The sequence below is a fragment of the Sitophilus oryzae genome, unplaced genomic scaffold, assembly GCF_002938485.1.
Source record: "Sitophilus oryzae breed Bouriz unplaced genomic scaffold, Soryzae_2.0 scaffold_158_pilon_pilon, whole genome shotgun sequence".
Lineage (NCBI taxonomy): Eukaryota > Metazoa > Arthropoda > Insecta > Coleoptera > Curculionidae > Sitophilus > Sitophilus oryzae.
Genome location: NW_022146269.1, coordinates 1,499,044 through 1,514,982, shown reverse-complemented (window position 1 = coordinate 1,514,982; position 15,939 = coordinate 1,499,044). Strand labels below are relative to the sequence as shown.

Below are 15,939 nucleotides of genomic sequence, written 5' to 3'. Positions count from 1 at the left end.
AATTTGGTGGATGATAACTTCGTGTATCACACGTCCATAAAGGAGTCACTATTGGTAAGTCGCAATCGGTATGTCAAATCAGTGAGATTACACAATCGGGAAAGTCAAATCACCATATAATCCAAATAAAAACATTCATATAAACTATATATGAAAACTAAAACTAAATCTAAACCTAAAAGTATGGGATAGGAAAAGAAAGAAAGAAAGAATCCCATGGAAGCGCAGATGTTCCTGAAGAAATCCTCAAGCTGATTGTCCGTACTCAACCCACCTAGTGTGAGGCAACGAAAGATTCACAAATCGCGTGTAATCAGTCATGCGACCCCTCACACCCAAGGAAGCGGAGAACAAAACAAACAACAAAAGAACCTCAACAAAAGCCATGCTACGGATCACTATAAGAGGTAAGTTTGGCGTGACCAAAACAAACTACCTTCGCCACAACCTGTGTGCTCACCGGTTAACCATTCAAGGTAACTCACCTGTATGAGAAAAAGAAAGGAAAATAACAATAGAAATCACAATAGATAAACATATAAAGGAAGAGAGAAAAGATTGTCACGAATGACCCAAAATATCCGTAACATAGGATTCCAGCCTATGAAACGCTATTGCAAATATGGAAAGAAAATCACAATCATACCCAATACACAGTAAACTTACGAAGTTATGAGGTCAGCTATGTCTCACCATTAGGTTGCAATCAGAATCATAACAACTTTTCGTTTTGTCACGAAGTCGTGTTCTCAAAATACAAGAATTGCTTAAATTTCAGATTCTTGTGAACTGAATGTCATAGAATGGAGCAAATGGCACAAAACCATATGAGTGATTAACAGAATTACCATCCCACAAAATATTTACTCAAAATTAGGTAATCTGTAGAATACTCGGAAAAAGAAAAATACTGCTATATGCTCGCATTTCTAAATAGAAATACTATATTATACTGAAAATATACGCAAAAAAACTAAATAACACAATAGTTATGCTGATTCGCGACAAATCCGTAAAAACGATAAGCGAATTGTTGTATAACTTTTTAATATAAACTAAAAAAACTAAAATATAATCTATGTATCCTTTAGACTAAACCCTAAAAAGGAATCGGACATAATAGATTATTTAAATTACTGTGACGTAGTAGAGACATTTCCTGTATCATCGTCGTCAATCATGTGACCTTGGTATGGTTTAAGATCTTTTATATGCCAGCGGCCTGCGTTATTACCATCCTCGTCTACTAAAACATAAACTAAATTCGAAATTTTCTTTCGTACTGAAGATAAAACAAAACGAGGGGCTAACTTGGCTGAAAAGTTAACACCAGCATTTGATAAGACCTTATTACGTCTCCAAACCAAATCACCAACCTGAAAAGATAGATCACGTCTACGCAAATTATAAGACTTTGAGTTTCTTTCGTAAGCAGCATGAAGTTTCTTACGGACTTCGCTAAAGACACTATAAAGATTTTTGAGTTCTGAAGCGTAAGAGTTGCGATCGCCAGGCATAATTTCAAAATCTTCAGAGAACTTAACTTGACCATAATAATTACCAGAGATGGGAATATGCCTACCGAAAACTAAAAACGAAGGAGAAAAACCTGTGACCTCATGTTTAGAAGTGTTTAAAGCAAACTGAATATTAGAGAGTTGAACATCCCAATCTGTATGTTGTTTAACATAAGTTCTAATAGCTGTTCCTATTGTTTTATTCATTCGCTCAACAAAGTTACATTGAGGAGAATACACAGCATTATACCAGATCTTCTGAACTTGATATTTCTTTGCTAAATCTCTGAACTCTTTAGCAACAAACTGAGGACCATTATCACAAATTATATATTGAGGTACTCCATAAGTAAGGAAAACTTCACTCTCAAGATACTTCACAACATACGGAGATTTTGATGAACGTAACGGACACAGAAGAACATACTTCGAAAACCAATCGCCAACAACTAAAAGCCACTTATGACCCTTTTTTGATCTAGGAAAAGGACCCATAAGATCTAAAGCGATTGTCTGAAAAGGCATATTAACTTGCTTTTCTTTTCCCATCTTACCTAACGGCATAGTATTAGAAGATTTTTGAGCTCCGCAAACACGACAACTCCTAACAAATTTAAGAACATCGGCTCTCATCTTGGGCCAAAAAATTGTTCTTGAAGTCTTGATAAAGTCTTATAGAAACCCAAATGCGAACAAGTTGGCGGATTATGACATGATTCGATAATATTACGACGTTGAGGACGTGGAACAACCTTCTTCCATTCTTGAAGATTTGATGAAAATAGTAGCTGTACCGGAATAAACTTAAAAAGAAAACCATCTTCAACTTTCCACTGTGGAAATGAACCAGGTGAAGCTAAAATCTTTTGCTTCATAGTCTCATACCATGCGTCAGTATGGTCTAAATCTATATTCAAAACGGAAATTTGCGGACATACAAAAGAATCATTATCTGAAATATCTGAAGGAGAAACTTTATGATTGGTAGTGGTGGATCTATAAAAATTCTTAACACATAATAACCACTTCTTCCAATCAGATTCTGAAAATAAATTTCTGGGTTTGAATTTTTGAACTGCACGACCAGAAACACGAGTTCGTCCGATTAGTTTTTTGAACATTTTGGACACGCCGGTGACTTAACACCTAAATTACCACATTTAAAACAAAAAACCCTACGTTTCTGTCGACAATCATGAAACGTATGATTCGGACCAGAACAATTCCAACAAACTAAACGCGAAGCTGTTTCCTTACCTGAATTTTCTACAGATCGGGGCATACTCGAAGTATTTACCATATCAGGGTCAGAAGACGACGACGCTACAGCAGAACAAGGAGACCTAGCAGTAGTATTTTTATTTTTGTTCTGAGCATTTACATTCTTAGATTTTTACTAAACTGTACGCGACGAGAATCAAACGAGCTATAATCAGGAGTGGTATTTAATTCAGAAACATTTAAATTTCTAGAATGTTTTCATTCTGATGTTTAGCATTTTCTAATTTTCTACACAAATTAGACAGTTCAGACACAGATAAAACATCAACTAAAGCTAACTGAGTAATGTATTCAGGAAGTAAATTTTGTCTAATGATTTTTATTTTAGTAACCTCACTAGGGCATTTACTTAATCTACTAAAAATTCTCTAAAGTTGCTATAAAAATTAAAATAATTTCATTTTTTCGCTGTTTATAAGATTTAATTTGTGACCTAATATTATCATCATTATCTGGTGGTAAAAAGTCTTTCTTTAATCTTTCTACAAGAGATTTCCAATCTGCGACATGTTGTTTAATACTTCAATACCAAATAAAAGCATTACCAGTAAAAAGTTCTACTGCAGAAGAAAATAAATCTTGTTCACTAACTTTACGTGATTCAGAAAGCTCAGTAACAGTTTCTAAAAATGAAAATAAATCTTGAGGATTACCATTAAATTTAATAGGCCAGTCTGACACTGGACAAGGTTTAGCAACATAAGTAACAATAGGAGGCGGTACATTAATAACTGGTCCTGAAGGGACAGAACTAACATTTAAAATTTCATTTGTGTCAGAAATTTTTGAAAATAAGTCAGCTTCAAGTTGATAACAACTAGTATAAACATCAGTTTGAATAGTCTCTGCATCAGCACGATTTTCATCTAAAATTACTCTCTTGATTCTACCAGCCAAATGCGCAAGACGAGATCTTATAACTTTGAACATTGAATCATTTACTCCACCCTCAAATTCAGAAATTGACAAGGAAATTGAATCTAAAGTTGCTTTAATTTCTGAAATTTCTTGATCAAAAGAAACAGGATAATCTTCCATATTAACTAAACAAAAAGGGTTATTTACTTCTCTACTTAAAAGACCTGACAAAATTTTACGTTTACTGTCAACATTTTTAGATGTTTTAATACCCCTAATAAGAAGTTCGTAATCTAATTCTACTTGTCGTAAATGATTAACTTTAAAAGATTCTTTCTCCATTGTAATTCAGCTATATGAAATACTAAAGACTAAATGATTCAGAAAAAAACTTACTAATTTTAACAAAAAGCTGTTATGATTCGGCGCAAACTATCAGAAAGAAAATATGTTCAATGTCAAAACCAAAAAAGATTCAAGTATTCGAAACAAATTCCAAAATTTTATGAAATACTAACAGTGCTACCCTGTATACTGAAATTATGTCCACTCTGTATATTCAAAATATAACCATACCTGTATATTTAAATCAAAATCGAAACGTCAATAAAAAATGTAGTCAGAAATACGTATTAAGTTATTTATCTGGGTTTTAAATAGATAAACAAACACCCTCAAGAATTTATAAAACAAAAAAAATTGCTGTTGAACTGAAATTATTAGAATTTAATTACAGAAAAAATGAAAATAAAATTTCAAAACTATAGTCTTTGCCTTATAGAAAATTTATCTGAGCCTAACAAAAATTATTTTACAAAGTCTACCAAATAAGTGAAGCAAATTAAATTAAATTGAGCCAATTAAACTAAGTCGAGCCAATTAAACCAAGTAAAGCCCCACGTGACAGGGCGTCATATTCTTTATTCTTCTATTTGTGTGACGACTTTTTCTGTCATCACTCAAACAGAAAGAAAAAGGTATCCGTTGCTCAGGGTTAGAGGAGAGCTGGGTTCGTAGGTAAGACTTGTGACCTGTGGTGACTTAATAATGTTGTTAAATAATAAAATAAAAGTAATAATGTATAGGCTGCAAAGATTCTAAAATTGATGTTAAGTATTCAAATAGTAATGGTCAAAGACAGTAAAAAGGGCGCCACTTACTTTGGGTATGAAAAGGTAAAATAAGAAACCAGTAAGAAAATTTGATCATGAAATAGCTAAAATAAAATAATCAACAGCAATAAGGGTCTATTATGTTCATCAAGAATAAAAGTCAGATAAACTATCCTACATTGAACATTTATTTAAAAACGAACACAATTATCAATCAGTTTAAACCCAGTTTCGATTATCCCAATGAAATCGTTAGTTACTTTAAGTAAACTCAAATTTAGTTAAAGTTCTCTCCAGTATACTATACTACGTAATATATAAACAGGTGAAATTTATGTAAGTACCAATACGATGATGTTTCGAAACATGTCGTGTACAAAAACCTTTAAAATGAATACGTGTTAGCGATTCTCACATAAAAGATCATACTGAAGTAAAACGTACCGTTAAGGACAAAGCATGACTTATAATGTTAACTAAAAGGTAAATTTTGACTATAATATATGGAATAAATGACAACAATTTACAGAGATATTCAAAATATTATCTCAAAGTAAAAAAAATTTAGGGAATACCTTGTGTGTTGAACTTAGAACTTATCTGTATTTTTTTTTTAATTTATGACGTAGTGAACAGATAGGCAGGCAGTCTCCAGACTAACGGAAGTGGATGTAGACTCTTCGATAGTAGCAGGAGTCTTCGATATCAGTAGAATAAATGTAGAGTCATAAATACTGTCTCAAAAGTGGTTACTCATATGCCAATTACTTATACGTCAATTTCTTATACGCCAGTTACTGGTCTGAAAATCAGCTGTACACATTCCAAAATATAGCCAAACTATATGCTGATCCAAACCAGTAATGCACAATCAAACATTATCAAAATAAATAAAAAACGGGAATAATGTGATCTTATTCCAGGAAAAGGCCAAAAAAAAACACGAACTAGGCTCTGAACAGTATATTCTACAGGATTTCAAATCTCCACCTTTGGATACCCGTGCCTTTACTGTTAGGAAAAGTGTTTCAGAAAGCCCTTTTTCTCTGAGATTCGTCGGACGCTGAGCCACGCGTCTTTTTCTGATCTCAATCTCTCGGAAAAAGCCTCCTTCCCTCTTTTTCGCAAAACGGAAGTCTTCCAATTGACAGGTCATATGACCAAAGGCAATTAAGTGAACTCTATCGTCTATTCTGAATGAAATTTGTTTTTATGGAAAGGAACCGCTACCTGTACTGAATGAAGTTTAACATCTAGCGAAGAGATGGCGCCAGCAATATTAAAATTTGGAATTTTATAAAAAGAAAAATAAAACGCTACACTAGATATTGTGGTTCTCTAGAAACTTCTAATGCACGCTCAACCTGGGTCACCCTGTATATCACTCAGTGTTCTTCATAATATCAATATAATTGAGAATTTATAGTAATAGTACTAATAGAAAAACAAGGAGTCAATCCACACTATCCTGTGATAAGATCTGTAAATTTTAAGTTGCTAAATTATTCAGTAGCATTAGATTACTATATCGTCCTATTGCTGCCAAAAGTCACTAACTAACATTTTCCGAACAACAAAAAATTCAATCACTAACTATATTTTGAAGCGGAGAATCGATTGAAAAAGTCATTAGCTACGATTTCTGGCTATTTATGTTTTATTTTGATACCGAATAGTTACTAACTATAACATCTTTATCAATGCAATTCATCTTTAGACGCGTTTTTCTCGGAAGTAACAAAAAGTAAGTTAGTGACTTTTGGCAGCAATGGGACGATATATCGTAAAATAAACAAATACAGTGCTGCTAAGATTTGGATCAGAAAACTCTTTCATTGCACGGTATCTACAATATGTAAATTGAACTTGTAAAAATTGTAAACATCTTTCGACATCAAAATGTGGATTTAAGAATAACGAAGTTAAAAAATGCAAACTTAGTATTGACTATATGTTTTTTGAATGACTTATAAAATTAGTATGTTTTTAATAAAACTTATGTTGGCAAATATCCGAACCTATACTCTTTAATAAATATATTTTTAATTAATCCTGAACTGGTTCTGTACGGGTTGTGTAACCCATGATCACATCCATTAGTGAAGAATCACTACGATATATTTATTTGTTTCATACATATTACAGAAAATACTTATTACTACTTTTATTTTTTCTTGTAGAATTATCTGGTACTAAACCATACTGTAAGTTTGGTGTGGTCCTGTTTATTTTCTTTAATTTGACTTCTCTGTTAAGTTGTGGTTTGCTTTGATTTTATAATATATACGACGTTTTTAGTTTTATATTTATAGCATATATGTTATAAATTCAAAGAACTGAGTATAACCTTTTGTACCATCTTCTTCAAGTAATAATTATGCCTGCTTGTTTTTCTCTACCTCTTTTTTAAGCAACAGCAATTTTGTATTTACCTTTTAACCTACACATATACCTACTTATATTTTGTTTTGTATTGTCACAATAATTTACATATTCATTATTTTTCCATGTAATATATATGGGTGGGATGTGTTTACAAATCTGAAAACAAAATTTAATTGTTTGTATTTATCAAAGAATAGTTCATTGCGTTTTAAAATTTGACAATGTCAAAATTTAAATTTGCTGAATTAAAATTGGGAACAGTATACAGGATGTAACAAGTAAAGAAAACAATATTAACAATCTCATTGGAATTGGAACATATTAAATTAGCAAAAAATATAGCAGAGGTCTGTCATCATTTCATTATCAATATTGATTTGATTAGTGCCATTATCTGTTTTTGAATAGAATTGATAATATTGTGATTTAATATGTAGTATGAATGTTGTGACTAATATTGTGTGATTAAAACTTAATTTGAATAGTACCATCCAGACAATAAATTTTGATTTTCTGGTGCGAGCCGTTTTTAGAAAAAAGGAGATAATGCTGTAATTTTGAACCACCCTATACATTTAACCAAACAATTTTGTTGTGAAAACCCGCATTGAAATATGTGATATGAAACCATCTATTTTTACCAATCAATTCCTGATTTTTTTCCGAATTATTTAGTTAGATCCTGTATACTGTAAACCTTTCAATAAAAAGATTAAGGAAGGAGGATATCAAAAACAGATCGAACGCGACGGGGACCTAAAATGGCCGACTTAAATTCTGGTTTATCAGTGCCGTTCTAATTTTCTTCAAAACGTGTAAAAATATGTTGTAATGATGTAGGGTAGACTCAATAATTTGTTGTTTTATTTTGCGTTGTGAATAAATGTTGGTAGTTATAAAAATATATAATTCTAATAAAAATATATAAGTTATAATAATTATTTATGTATTAATACGAACATCCGATACGCTACTGAAGCAGGTAAGTCAAATTGACTATCTAAATTCTTTGACCAGTAGTAAATAAAAGCAAAAATGCAAGAAAAATACGTAATTAGTTAATTTTAAGTGAATTTTTCATAAATGATCGGTTTACTACACGTACGAGTATGTACAGGGTGGTCGAAATTAGTCTGTTTTAACAGAGAAAACATATTTCCTGACTAGATAGGGCAAAACCGACATAGATGTTGTCATGGACTCGATTTCTGAGATACGTTTAATAGCGTAAACCGCTTGTTGATATTTTCACTGTCAACAGAGATACGGGGTCTTTTTGATTTTTTTACCATTTTGAAAATTGCCCATAACTTTTTTATTTCGCGGAATAATAAAATTCTGTAAAAACGTTCTTAAGGCACTCTTTTAAGCACAATCCAGTGGCGTGTCAGTTTTTTTCTATGCTTGCTCTTTTTGTCAGAAATAATAAAAGATATAATTTTTTAAATGGAAATCGTAGTTGGCTATGAACTTAAAAAAATGCTGGCGTTTAACCCTTTCCAACGATATAAAGTTGGGTATGGGTATCTATTTCTAAGAATGAGAGAAATATGAAGATTTTTATCTTTATATTGATTCCGGTTTTTTTGAGTTGACCTATTTGCTTAATTATTGTTTATCACAATTTAATATTCTATATTATTATTTATCTGCATAATTAAAGACTTTTGAAAAGGTAAATTAACATTCTATTTATTTTATTTATTAACATTCTATTATTATTAGTAATAGTAATTATTAGTTTTAGTAATTACAACTGAAATCGATACAATAAACAAAGAACAAAACTAAAGAAACGTATTTTTTGAGTGGCGAATATAGTTTTCTAAAAAAACCAAAGATGTTCAAATTGAGCACCCCCTTGTTGAATACACAATAGACTTCTTTTGCGCACAGAGTTACAACGATTTATTAGGCGAACTGGTTTAATAAGTCCAAAAGCTTGCCTAGTAGCCTTCTGCAATTCTTCTCTTGTCCCAATGGTTCTTCCCTTATACAGGGTGTCCCAGAAATAAGTGCAGATATTTTAACTGGTAGTATAGTTCAACCCCAGAAACACGCCTATGAGGTTTTTTTTGCGAAAAAAAAATGTTGAAAATTTAAAATTTTTCTTGACATTTTCCGGGAAATTTGAAAAAACTTTTTAGTGCCACTTGTTTATTCACCTGAGATTTCTCTACGGTGTATCTAAACCATGCAGTGTTGTAACCTCCTATGTTATCCACATTCTACATAGTTCTACATTTATAAATTCATAGAAAAATTTCTACTCAAAAATTAAGAATGTTAAATTTTCATCAGTGCTCATTATTAATAATTATTATAGAAAAAAAAAACACATTAATTATTTTTAGTACTTACCCTTTCAATGAAAACTTAACAAAAACCACCGAAAATTAACTAAAACATTACGTTTATGACGTTTACGAAAATGATTCATCATATTATTCACAACCAAGTCACAAAAAAGAAATTCCTAAAATGTTTATCGTAATTTAGAATTCAATATTTGTTTTCTTTCATGCTTCTCTGTTTTATTTGAACCACTGATTTACAAAACACCTTGAAAAGCGCACATTACTTTGAATACCGTCTCTTATCGCCACTTTACGAACTACTTTCAATTTAAGACATGTTTCACTCAACAATTTTAAATACGTATTTTGTTTTTCGCTATTTTTCGATGTATTTTGACAGCCCGACCGTCGCGCGTCGGCCAAGAGTGCCACGTGTGAACTGGTCCTTTGAGCCGCGCCGTCGTGGCAGGCTTGCGTCAGACGACGATGTTAAAGCAACGTTGCCGTAGTTACAACAATTTCAAATTCAAGAGATTCAAGCAATCAAATTTGTATTAAATTTTAAAAATAAAACAGAGAAACATGAAGGAAACAAACAAAACGAAAATGAATTGATTATTCGTCGGGCTGTTTTCGATATATTGAATTCTGAATTACGATAAACAATTTAGAAATTTCTTTTTGTGACCTTATCAATTATCAATTCATTTTGTGTTTTGTTTGTTTCCTTTCATGTTTTTCTGTTTTATTTTTAAAATTTAATAAGAATTTGATTGCTTCAAGTGTCTTGAATTTGAAATTGTTGAAACTACGGCAACCTCGCATGACGCAAGCTCGACACGCCGGCGCGACAAAGAAGCAGTGAGCAGTTACCAACCAGTGATGCGTGGCTGTCTAGGGATGTCGATTCTTTCTAAAAAAAATCGATCTTCGATTCGATTTGAATCGAAAGCATTGGAATCGATTCTCGATTAAATCGAACATCGAAATATCGATGTTCGATTAATCGAATCGTTAGTCTTTGTAGTTTGATTTGGTTTACTGTTTACATTTTTTCCAAAAATCAAAAACAATAATAAGGGAGTATATTGAATAAACTATAGTATCTACTTGGCATTTATTAATTTACATTTCCCAATAATTGAAATCAAGTGATTTTAAAAAAATTAATTTATCTAGCCGCTCAGGATCTAAGCGACTCCTTTCATCACTTGCAATATTTCCCGCAACAGAAAAAAGTCGTTCACAAGGAACAGATGTTCCAACTACACAGAAATACCTATTAGCAATTGGCCTTATTGAACTATAAAAGGAATGTTTGTGATTGTGCCAGTATGAGATGGGATTGGTAGTGTTGAGGTCGACTACAGGCTGGGCCAAATAATGCTTGAATTCATCTTGCAAACCTTCTCCTTGAATCTCTTGAGAAATTGAATGACGCTGATTTTTCACCAATTTATTATGGAATTCCCAAATATTAGGCTCCTCTGCTTCTGTAATCTGGGGTTGAATATGGGCTGAATTTTCATGAGTTACATCTTTTTCTAACTGGTTTTTGAAAATCCTAATCATAGTATTGATTTTATCGATGGCTTTCGAGCATGCCAGTTTATCAGAAAAATGTATTTTCTTAAATCTTGGATCAAGTATAGTTGATATGGCCAGCATGTTGACTTGTTCTACTGTGCCAAACCTTTTTTTAAATCCCTCTATTATTAATTTTTTTGTTGCAGTGCCAACTTCTGTTTCTGTCTTCATTGCACTATATGTTTCAAAAAGACATGATACTATTGGAATTATTTTGCTCGACGTTACAAATTTTTCTGCACACACTTCTTTTGTGACAGCTTCCATGGGTTTCAAGATATTTATGAGATCTTTAATAGCATCTAATTGACTTGCTGACAACATAGATGGAGCTTTCGGGTGGTTGAGTAATATTGGAGCTATAAACTCTGATAATTTCACAAACCGTTCTATCTGGTAATATATAGAGTTCCATCTTGTACAAACAGACTGAATCAATTTGAGTGGTAGTCCTGTATTATTTTGAGCTTTACGAAGGGCATCAGCAGCATTAACGTTTTGTTTGAAGTATCTAGTTATATCCTTTATAATGTGTAGCAATGCTTTAGCACTCTCTACACCATCTTTCTCTTCAAAAGGTTTTTGAGCCACTAAATTTAGTGTATGTGCAAAACACCATATGTGTTTTGATTTCCCATACGCTGTTATTACCGCCTTCACTATGTTGGCACCATTGTCCGTTATGACAGCTGTAACTTTTTCTGATGTTATGCCCCATTTTTCCGCCATTGTAGTTATCATTTGAGTCAAGTAATCCGCATTGTGAGGTTCAGTTAAATGTGACACACCAAAATTTATACTCATCAGGTCACCTTCATCAATAAAATGGCCTGTTAGACCCATGTAACTCCTTGTATTATGTGGGTCTGTCCAGATGTCCGTAGTTAAACATATTGACTCCACATCTACAAGCTTTTCCTTGAATTGCAGTGAAACAATATCATACTTGTCATCTATCATTTGAGTAACTGTGCGTCGTGAAGGAAGTTTATATAAAGGCACTGTTGTTTTCATGAGGTACTGGAACCCTTCTTTCTCAACTGTGTTCAGTGGTAATGAATCCTTACAGATCATGAACATGATGGCATTATTTATTTGTCCATTCTTATTTCCATTTACTGAAAGAAAAATGTACTATTTTTAATTTGCTTACAATAAAGTAATAAAGGTCATTCTTCATAACAAAAAATAATTTGTCATACCTAACTGCAAAAAATCTCACCTTTGAATGATTTGATATTATTAACACATAAATCCATAGTTAGCTGATTAAAGTTTGACTTTTCCTGTGATACTGATGATGATGCTACACTTTCCAAGTCAGAATCACAGTCTTTTGAACTAATCAAACTTGATTCGTTTTCATAACATAATGTGACAGGTTTCTCTTTTGAAGTTGAAGGAGCATCAATATTATTTATCTGGAAATAATAAGCACTTTTTACTTCATTATTTTAGTCGAACCAGAAAACTAACACTTTCAAAATAGTTTCTAAGCATGCACATTGCACTAAGACTACGGAGAGGTTATTGATATATACAGTAGTATATAGATACACACTTCTATTTCTTTGTTACCACCACCAATATGATTATTTGCCTTTGCCACCACTTGCTTACGTTGACTTACGGTCTTGATAGTTGGATGTCTACGTAATAAATGGTTACGTAAATTTGTTGTGTTTCCGCATGTCTTCACTTCAATGTGACAATGCTTACATATGCCACTGGATCCTTTTTTTACAAAATGTTTCCAGGTATCACTTTTACTTGACATTTTAGGCTAAGAAAAAAAAGAATGTTTTAACAAACATACTGTATATATATATAATAATTTATGTTTCACTTACCTTTCGGATCGTGTATTTGATCCTGTATTTGATTTTATCAGAATATAACACAAGCAAACACAATTTTAAAACTAAAAATAACACGAGGACGAGGACCAAGAATTACGATTCTTGCTTGCACGAGGATTACGAGGTAGGAGGAGGCTGGAGCTGGAGCTTGAAGGAGGAGCGGAGACAGCCTTTAATCAAAGTTTACCTAATAATTTGCAATCATTGTTTGCAATCGTTTATTACAATAATTTATTATTGCAATAATCATGCACTTGTCAAGTCAGTAAAGTTATGTTGTCAGTCTTGTCACATGTCGAAATACTAATAGCGGTTTCCATTGGGGCTAATGCGCATCGAATATATTTTTGTTCTTTGTCTTTATTACTCAACGTCAAACGTCACTTAACAGAGATAGAAATACACTCAGTGCGCACCACGTACCAACGGAAACTAAAGTCCCTAGATCAGAAACCGCTATAAAATTAAAATGCTACAAACATTGTAGAAGAAAAGTAGTTTTTTCTTTTGGAAAGTTGCCACTCCTGACTCGCATTAAGGATGTCGTAAAGATGTTATGAAAGTGTCGATACTGTTAGCGGTTTACATCTTTTGTGACGTGAGATATGACATGAAACCATTATAACGTGAATCGGTCCGATTCGGGCAGTTCTTAGATCGATTCATTGAATCGATCCACCGTCTCGAATCGATTCAAAAAATCGATTATTTCTCGGTAAATAATCGATTTTTCGATTAATCGATCTGAGATCGACATCCCTATGGCTGTCTTGGCCGACGGATGGTTGGGCTGTTGACGGAATTGTCGAAATACATCGAAAAAATAGCGAAAAAGCAAAATACGTATTTAAAATTGTTGAGTGAAACATGTATTTTCTTAGATTGAAAGTAGTTTGTAAAGTGGCGGTAAGAGACAATAATTCTCAACATTTATTCATTCAGAAAGATATTCAAAGTAATGTGTAATGTGTGCTTTTCAAGGTGTTTTGTAAATCAGTGGTTCAAATTGTGATGAAGCCTATACGAAAATAATGTGTTAAGTTAAAAATGGGGACTGTTATTTTAGCAGTTTTTATAATAGCACGTACAAGTAAAGCAGCACAATGAAGTGTATTTAGTTAAGTGTGTATCGAAAAAGTATGTCATAAGTATCTTTTTTAATGTTGGGTAAGTTTTTTTAATTTAACTTTTAAACATTTAACTTTTAATTTATTTTATGTAATAATATCACAATCTTAAAAATGTAATGCATCTCTGCAAACTCCTCAGGTGTTGTGATTTTATGACTTACTTGTAAACATATACTTTCTTGTCCATATGGCAACACAGTGCGTCAATTAACTGAAATCCGGGCTTGATCCGGGTAATTGGATGTAGTTGGCAATATCTGCCGGCGGTTCTCAAAATGTTGCGATTATTTTTTAAATTTTCAAAGTTAAATAACTCAGTTATTTTCAATTTATTTTAAAAATGGTAAAGAGAAAATATGTTTATTTTGACCAGATCTACCACCTCTTAAAATATCTGCACTCATTTCTGGGACACCCTGTATATAAGGTCTTTAATTTCCCCTATAAAAAAGTCGAAAGGAGTTAAATCACAGGACCTAAGAGGCCAAGATATGGGCCTCTTGTTCCAACCCAATTCTCTCTAAATTCTCCATTTAATAGTTCAGTTGTAACCCTAGCGTTTTAATTGTAATTGGTAATACTAATATAGTGTTGATTCGCCTTTTCAAAAGTTTTTAATTATGCAGGTAAATAATAATATAGCATATTAAATTGTGATAAAAATTAATTAGGCAACTAGGCCAACACAAAATCAAGGCCCGCTTCGTTACAAAGATAAAAATCTAATATTTCTCTCATTCTTAGAAATAAATACACATAACTTTATATCGTTGGAAAGGGTTAAACACCATCATTTTTTACGTTCATAGTTAACTATGATTTCCATTTAAGAAATTATATTTTTTATTATTTCTGACAAAAAGAGCAAGCATAGAAAAAAACTGACTACGCCACTGGATCGTGCTTAAAAAAGTGACTTAAGAAAGTTTTTTTTTCGCCATTAAATGTATCTCAGAAATCGAGCCGATGATATCTATGCCGGTTTTGCTCTATCTAGTCAGGAAATAGGTTTTCTCTGTTAAAACAGACCAATTTCTACCACCCTAGTATATTAGTCACTAAGCCCCAATTATAGATTGAAAACGGTGCGGTTCGACGTTGCGGTTGACGTTGAACGATAACGACGGTAATTTGTTGTTAGTTATAGATATAAAACGTTTTAGTTAACATTTTCAACCTAACCTTATTTATTCAATCAATGAATGTCATTGAAGAATTTAAAAATTATTATTATACCAATAATTAGGTAGTATTTTAGTTAGCAAAATTAAAAGATTTTTTTTCTTGGCTTTAAAAAAAATGGATGTACACGATGATGAGATATCGGTTGGAGTTTTAGCCCTGTTATTGTGTTGTTTGGCACTGAAGCTCAGCCAGAATCAGAAAGAACGGAGACCCAGGAGGTGGAGCATTCGCCCTGTAAATCTATCACGAGAAAATTCTTTTAATTATTTTAAGAACATTAAAAGAAGGACCCCGAAGAATTTTTTAAGTGGACTCAGAATGTCTGATAATAGTTTTAATGCATTGCTGGCATTAATTCATGATAAGATTAAAAAGAAAAATTAAGAGGGGAATTGAGAGCCGAACAAAGACTTTGCATTACTTTACGCTACCTGGCCCACGGCGACTCAATGCAAAGTTTGGCATGGTCATTCCAAATGGGAAAAACTACAGTTCGGGACATTATTTATACAACTTGCGAGGCAATTTGGGATAGTTTGAAAAATGATTATTTGGAGCTACCCCACAGCATTGAAAAATGGAAAGCTATTGCCAAAGATTTTGAAGATGTTTGGAATTTCCCTCACTGCCTAGGAGCCCTGGATGGGAAGCATGTTTCAATACAAGCCCCACCTAATTCAGGCTCTGCCTTTTTAATTATAAAAACATTTCAGCACGGTATTGATGGC

General features: G+C 32.5%; 2 protein-coding genes across 19 annotated transcripts in view; one reads left to right on the top strand and one right to left on the bottom strand.

The window, feature by feature from the left end:
* Positions 1-15,939, top strand: part of LOC115879850 (rap guanine nucleotide exchange factor 2) — a 329,414-nt gene that overhangs the window by 282,363 nt on the left and 31,112 nt on the right. The window lies entirely within an intron of this gene.
* Positions 10,554-13,663, bottom strand: LOC115879852 (zinc finger BED domain-containing protein 4-like). 5 transcript variants are annotated; one of them, XM_030896868.1, is made up of 4 exons: positions 12,888-13,663; positions 12,514-12,820; positions 12,260-12,458; positions 10,554-12,155 (listed from the first exon to the last, which is right to left on the bottom strand). In XM_030896868.1, the coding sequence occupies exons 2-4, from the start codon at positions 12,541-12,543 to the stop codon at positions 10,576-10,578; spliced, it is 1,809 nt and encodes a 602-aa protein (XP_030752728.1). In that variant the 5' UTR covers positions 12,544-12,820; positions 12,888-13,663; the 3' UTR covers positions 10,554-10,575. The 5 variants fall into 5 exon arrangements, with proteins under 5 accessions (XP_030752728.1, XP_030752725.1, XP_030752727.1 ...); XM_030896865.1 differs by having other exon boundaries at positions 12,599-12,820; XM_030896867.1 differs by having other exon boundaries at positions 12,668-12,820.

Excerpts from the sequence above, each read along its gene's own strand:
- LOC115879852 (XM_030896866.1), bottom strand. The coding sequence starts at position 12,814 with ATGTCAAGTAAAAGTGATACCTGGAAACATTTTGTAAAAAAAGGATCC. Across the intron at positions 12,459-12,598 it reads GTGGTAACAAAGAAATAGAA|ATAAATAATATTGATGCTCC; the intron begins GTGTGTATCTAT and ends TATTATTTCCAG. Across the intron at positions 12,156-12,259 it reads TAATATCAAATCATTCAAAG|TAAATGGAAATAAGAATGGA; the intron begins GTGAGATTTTTT and ends TTTTTCTTTCAG.